This window comes from Bombus fervidus, chromosome 4 (assembly GCF_041682495.2).
Source record: "Bombus fervidus isolate BK054 chromosome 4, iyBomFerv1, whole genome shotgun sequence".
Classification (NCBI taxonomy): Eukaryota; Metazoa; Arthropoda; class Insecta; order Hymenoptera; family Apidae; genus Bombus; species Bombus fervidus.
In genome coordinates this window covers 8,915,011-8,922,121 of record NC_091520.1, presented here as the reverse complement: position 1 = coordinate 8,922,121, position 7,111 = coordinate 8,915,011, and the positions used below count along the sequence as shown (strand labels likewise).

General features: G+C 50.2%; 1 protein-coding gene across 1 annotated transcript; it reads right to left on the bottom strand.

Annotated features, from left to right (window-relative positions):
* Nucleotides 1-304: 304 nt before the first annotated feature.
* Nucleotides 305-6,396, bottom strand: LOC139986998 (toll-like receptor Tollo). The gene has a single exon (XM_072002816.1). The coding sequence runs from the start codon at nt 5,766-5,768 to the stop codon at nt 1,839-1,841; it is 3,930 nt and encodes a 1,309-aa protein (XP_071858917.1). The 5' UTR covers nt 5,769-6,396; the 3' UTR covers nt 305-1,838.
* Nucleotides 6,397-7,111: the final 715 nt, after the last annotated feature.

Sequence of the window (7,111 nt, the reverse complement as noted above, 5' to 3'; positions counted from 1 at the left end):
CGACACGTACGACACGTATCGTTCTCGTCTTTTCTCTCTTTCATTTCCGATCGGTGTACGGGCCGCTTCGAACGCTTCGATGATCCTGTAGCTACCAACTCGATCGCGTTCCCGAGCGCTATTTTACGGGAAGAAAGGGAGAAAAATATAAAATACACCGTATTGGAAGAAAAACGCTTGATCGCTGAAGTAAACATACAGTCCTCGGAAATAAAAATTAATCTGGAACTAAATACGAGCGTATCCATCGCTTTTGAGAAACACGAAGCTACCACGATGGTTTTACGTGTTTTTCACGAGAATGGGGTGAATTATATTTTACATCGTGCGTAGAGAAATTTATACGAGAAATAGAAATCTTTGAGTAGCTTTAATTTGTCCCATTCTCGTGTGCGTTAAATCGTAGAGAGCAAAGGTTGTCAATGAACGTTGAAATAACTAGAAGATTACGATTTTTAAAGAAACGAGAGTATCGTCAAAAAATAAAAAGAACGTCAAGAACTTTTGTCGATTAATAATTTACGAATCTTCTAATCATTCGGGAAAAAGTATATATCTCTCGATAAAAACCATCGTAATAGCCTCTGAGAATCACATAATCTCGCAATTCTCTCGTAAAACAAAATCACATATTTCAAAACAAAAACATATTCATCCTTAACAAAAACGTATCATATCGCAATCGTCGAAGTGTCGTAAAACAAACGAAATCACAGAGCTTGGCCGGCTAAATCGCGAACGAGTGGAAAATAAATAACAACGTACGTGAGAAAAAAAGGTGAAAACTCGCGATCGATCGAGGTGCACGGTGAAATCGGTGGATGCTAGTCTGACGAAGCGGCACGGCCGGTGAGAGTTATTTTTCAAGCGTGATCGAAACTCTCGACGTCACGAAAGCCCCGATGACGAGAAGAATTTCGAGGCCTGATCTTTTCTTCGTTCGCTTTCAGAAATCGAAGGATGCACGCGAAAACGAATCCTGAACGAGGTGGTCGTGCAACAACGAAGAAAAATTTCTATAATCTACTTCGAATCTCTGGGGTTGCGTTTAATTTAATACTTTTTTTTTTTTTGTCAGTGTGTCTGTTTCATCTTAGGCCCTAAAGGAGTGACGAGAACAATAATTACATTCTATGTCCTCATTGACTGCCATGTTTTTTTTTCTTTTTATCACCTAAAGCGTTTACTCTTTTCGCTTCGTACACATACACATATATCCGAAAAATGTTCGTCGTAAAGAGAAAAAATTCTGTATTTTGAATTCCTTCTCTCTAGTACGAAAAAATAATGACTTGATCACGTGTGCGTTCCCTGTTACAAAGGAACCTGTTTCAAATAAACCTGGCTCTCTTGATTTTATCGACATTCGCGTTCGTACTCGTCGAGGTAAACGAAAAGGTTCGAGGCTGCCTCGCGTCCTATGGAAAACACTTTCTCGCGAGGCGATACTCTCGATACCGATGTCCAATCCCGACCCCGAAACCCCTGCATAAACGATCCTCCTCGCTCGTTCCGTAACACGGAACACGGAAACCCGAGGAAGATCCCTAATCAACCGATTCTAGTGGAAGAGCAAACAGAGCGACGCCGGGCGAATCGTCGCGTGTACGCCATCGCGTCGGTCCATCGCGAACGAAACTGTACAAATATCCTACCGCAACATACGTTCCCTCATTCTCTCTCTGTTCCTTTCATTTCCTTTTTTTCTTTCTCTCCTTGTTCCACTCTCATTCCCATTCCTAGAGCGAATTTTTTACAATCGCAGGCTCCATCAGAGTCCAGCCTCTGACACGGTGAATCGTGGTTCGTCGCGCGACGGACGACGAGGACCGTCTATACTAGACGAAATAAGTACGAGGATTGGCTGGATGCGTCAAGACCTCACCAGGAGGTGCAGTGGGCACCGGTGGTTCCGGTATGGTGCTGTAAAGATGGCTGCCCCTCGAGGACAGGCTCGCCGGCCGTGCGTTTCCGCTGTGCAACGCACTGTAACCGCCATGCTGATGTTGATGCTGATGCTGATGTTCCGCGCCGCTGTCCTCGTCCTCCGTCCTGCTGGACGCCGAGCTGACATAGGTGGACTGCGTGGGCGTTGGCGTGGGTGCGTGCACCGGTGCGACCAAAACGCCATTAGGCTTGGTCCATACGTCGCCAGCGGACGGTGCGGCGGTGTAACGCGCCGGTTTGCGATTTCGGTCGTTCACCTTCTTGCTGTCTCGCCTTTTGCCCACGGAATCGGGCATGGCGAACCGTAGTTTCTCCCAGAACCTCTTCTCGCCCCACATGACGACCGTGCAGGTTTGAAGCAGCAGCTGGAATTCGGGATCGCGGGCAGGAGCGTCCGTGGCCAGAAGAATGACCACGCGTCTTTTCCTCGAGCTGGGTCTGATGTTCTCCAGTGCGGTCCTCAAGGCAGCACGAAATTCCGTATGCTGCCATTCATTTGCCAAGAACACCGGCGAGAAAATGATAACGACGCGTCTGGCTGCCGCCGCAGCCGGTGGTACCGCTTCTTGCGGCCTGGCCGGTGGCAAATCTCGCCAATGAAGACAAAGAGCCAAGCCAGACTGTTCCAATTCCGCGGCCAAGAATCTGGAGACAAAATCCTCGTCTCTCTCGCTGTAGACTATGTAGCCGTCGTAAAGGCGATCCCTTTCTTCGTCCGGCGGCGTGGTCATTTTTCCCAGGCGAAGACCATAACGTGCGTGCGCCCAGAGACGCACGTCCTGGCGAAAAGCGAAGGCGAGCGCGACGAACAGGCAAATGGCGATTACAGCCACCAAGGCGCCCGCTAAAAGCGGCACAAAGTTGCCACCTAGCAAAGGGATTTCCTGAATGCCACGGCTGACGGCCTCTGTAGACGGATCGCCGCAACGCTTCATAGCCTGCGCCAGAGTCTCGGCGCCGTCGCGGCAGTACATCTTCTCGGGATCCCCACGATGCTCGGCTAGCCAGCCGCGCAATTTAGCAGCGCTGCCGCATTCGCAGCTCCAAGCGTTACCCTCCAAAGCGACCCGCGTGCTATCGCCGACGCTGGGCAGTGCTTCCCATGGCCTGAAGTTGACGATTCGATTGCTATCCAATCTCAACACCTCGAGATTCTTCATCTTTTTGAAGGTCGTGTTGCCCACGGTCGCGATCGCGTTGTGATCCAGGTAGAGCTCGGACATGCGTTCCAGCTGATCGAACTCGAAGCCACGCAGCTCACGTAGCGCATTGTCCTCGAGGTGAAGGACGCGCAACGCACCCACGCCGTTGAACGTGAAATTATGAATCGCCGATATACCGCTGTTGTTCAAGAACAGTACCTCCAATCTGCGTTTTCCGATAAACACGTGGCTACCCAGGTCGCCGAGTTCATTCCCATCCAGATAGATCTCGGTCGCGTCCATGGGTATCCTTTCAGGAACGTGTTTGTAACCGGCGTTCGAGCAGTCCACCACGTTGCTCGACCAGCTGTGGTCGTGATAGCACGAACAATTGTCCGGGCAGGTCATCTCGCAGTCGCACGCGTCGAAGTCGCAACAATGGCACAGAGCGAAACAATGCGCCACGTATTGACAGAGGAAGTCCTTCGGTTTCAGCGACAGTAGAGGCCTTCGCGGTGTCGCGCGCGCGTGAACCATTTCGCACGTGACCGAATCGAGGTCCATCACTCGAGGATGCTGTCGAAGACGCGCCATTTCGTTGATTCTTGGTAACCATTCCATGGAACAGTTACACAGAATAGGATTATTTCCGATATAAAACTGTGGCAATTCTTCGTCCTCTGGTACTGCCTGCAACGCTATGGCAGCCACGTCCAGACTTCTTAATTCGTTCTCGTACAATACGACTTTCTGCAAGCTCCTCTTCTGAAGAAAAGTTCCAGGGACAATCGCGCGTATTTTGTTGTTGTTCAGGACCAACGTCTCCACGCTATCAGGCACGTTCGCATCAGCGATCTCGACGATTTGGTTGTAACTCGCGTCCAGCAACTTTATACGCAGCGTATTCCTAACCGCGTAATAATTCCCAAGCTCGCTTATCTGATTCGCGTGTATGTCCAACCACTCTATGCTGCTCGGCAGATGACTATAGTCGAACCACAGCAACTTATTGTCCGACACGTTCAGCCAAACCAGGGTCGTGAGGCTGGTAAACGCGCCGCGAATCTCGGTTAGCTGGTTCCCGTCCAATCTAATAGCGCGCAACACCGGGTTGTTCGCGAACGCGCTCTGCTCCACGTGACGGATGTAATTGTTCGCCAGATTTAACACTTGCAGCGCGGGCAACGCGGCGAACGCTTCGCGCGACACGTTCTCCAGTTTGTTGTCTACCAGCCGTAGTCCATACAGTTCGCTCAACCCGTCGAACGAGTCATTGTCGATTCTGGACACGTGGTTTTTGCCAAGGTCAAGAGTCTTCAGCGAGTGGAGCACGCGAACCGCGTACGGAATCTCCGTTAGATAATTTCCTCGAAGAGAAAGATCCTGCAGGCCGGTTAGATTGTCGAACACGTGACGATGAAGCGTTCTGAGTTTATTCGTATCCAGAAAGAGCTGATTCAGAGTTGTCAAACCTATCGTATGTGCTGGATCGAATCTCGCTATGCGATTGTGCGAAAGAGTCAACGAGTGCAAATTTGTCAAGGAGCCGAAACATCCATCTACCAGTGTTTCGATATCGTTGTGCTCGAGTTTTAGAATCTGAAGGCTGTATAAACCCTTGAACACGTGTGCGTCGATCCTCGTAAGCGCGTTAAAAGACAGATCCAAAATGACGAGTCGAACGAGTCTGGAAAACGTGTCTCTGTTAACCCAGCGATTCGTCAATTCGTTGCTGCTTAAATCCAGTATCTGCAGTTCGTCCAGATTGTCTAACAAGCCCGGCGCTAATACCGCCAGCGAATTATTGCTAAGTATCAGCTCCCTTAATTCCTTCGTTCGTGAGAATAATTCCGGCGGCAATGCTACCAGACGGTTGCTGGACATGTTGAGAGAGTGTAGCGCGGTCAATCCAGCCAGAGCGTGATCACCCACGGCTGTGATCACGTTCTCCTGCAGCTTCAACACCGTTAGGCTGCGCAGATTGCTCAAAGCTCGATCATGCAGGGTGCTGAGATCGTTGTTGCTGAGATCGAGCACCTCGAGACTAGGTGTACACGACTCGACCAAATCGGAGAAGCCCAGGGAAACGATGTCCTGTAACTTGTTGCGCGTCAAGTTCAATGTAGCGAGACTCTGCACCGGGCACAGCAATTCAGACGGCAGTGTCCACAGATTGTTATCAGCCAGATCTAAATGCTGTAGATACGTTAAGCTACGAAGAGAATCCCTGTGTAGTTCTAAAGTCATTGCCGACCAATCTCCGTTGTGCGTTCTCACGGACAACGTGCGTAAGTTGTGCGCGGACGCGAAAACACCGCCTGGCAGATATCGGATCTTGCAATAATCCACGCGAAGCTTCTCCAAACGAGGCAGAGGGGAGAAGAAACCGTGCGGCCCGTCTATCTGACTCTCGAAGAACAACACGTCACTGCATTCCAAGGCCAAAGAACTGATCGAGTCCACTTGAATGGCCGAGAGATTGCCAATTAGGCTGGGCACGTTGGCGATAGTCCTAACCCTACAGGCCAGAGCTTTTTCCCCATCCTCTCCGTCCTTTTTCCACTCGCAGCCGGTCGGTGCCTCTAGACTGGTGATGCTGCGGCCGTGTATCGTGCCAGCGTTGAAAAACAGCGACCAGACGATCCCCAACATCGCCAAACGAAGCCGTGTCGACTCCATAGCCGAGCAATTGTCGCACGCGCGTCGTTACTCGCAACAGCTCGCAAACTGACTCGCCTCCGTCGCGTGAGTCGCGTAAGCCAATCGTCGTAACGTTGCACTCCGGTCGTCACGCACTCATAGTCACTCTGTCACGGCACCACTTCTGTCCGAGCCGATTCGGATATGCGTTACACGCCGTTTTCCCCTTTCCCGATAAACAGCAGTGGAAACTTTCGAGATAATCTTTGACGATATCGTAGATAGCGCGTAGTAGAGATTTCACTGATCGACGAGACTAAGAACACTAAAATAAGAGAACGGATAATCCCCAATAACGATGTTGTTCGACCTGCGAATAAAATAAACACCGAACGATCATAACCACTGACTGACACAAACTTTGATATTCTTCGATCACTTGTATATTTTATACGTTGTCACGGTTACTACTTATCTCAAGAGGCGACTGCGGTTAAAAGTAAGATCGTTTAAAAGTAAGACCGAACTTCGTGAGAAACTACGTGTGCACAATGGTACGAAGTACAATCGGAGAGAGGAGAACGTGACAACGTTCCACCAAGAACGTCCGACAGCAACTGACTTCGACTCCGAATCCCTATTCCATCGACGGTCACGCACCCTGCATGACTGCCGGCGTGCAGCAACCCCCCACTCCTCTCCCCACCACTGGCCAATTTTGCCTCCACCACCCTCTGTATATATCCCTCCAACGGTCCCCACTGAATTCCCTCCCGTTGAATACGAATATACACTATAGTAGTAACGCCCGATTCTCTCTCTTTCTCTCTTGCTCTCTCTGCCTATCTCTTTCTCTCTGCGTAACACACACAGACGTATACAAAGAGAAAGGAACAAGTATACACAAAGGAGTAAGCGTGCTAGCGTTTTACGCCACGGGCGGCTGCCTCGTTGCGAAGATGCAACAAACCAGCTGACTGACAACGCTACTTACTAGGTAAACACGAAACTGGTTCCTAGGCGTACGAGCGCGCATTTATCAAGCGGCTTCTCTCCCCGTCTTCGAGGGTTCCCTCCCCCACCCACGGGTCTTTCTTGCCTTCACCAGGGATGTCGGTGCTTAATAAGCGACGAGCAGCGTCGTGTTCCTTCGTATTCGACCGGACAACCCCTGTGATTTGTTGTCTATGGGCTCTACCGCTGATTTGTACACGCGTCCTCTGCTTCCGGTACACAGGGTGGGAGAAGAGGCAAGTCTTTCTGGTTGGAAGTTTGTTTGGAAATTCTGCGGCAGGACGAGAAGTCATGCTTTGAATTTTATTCTTCTCGAGAGGCTGAGGGTTAAACTGTTGGTTTGGGATGGATGACGTTGGGGGATGTTG

Excerpts from the sequence above, each read along its gene's own strand:
- LOC139986998 (XM_072002816.1), bottom strand. The coding sequence starts at position 5,768 with ATGGAGTCGACACGGCTTCGTTTGGCGATGTTGGGGATCGTCTGGTCG.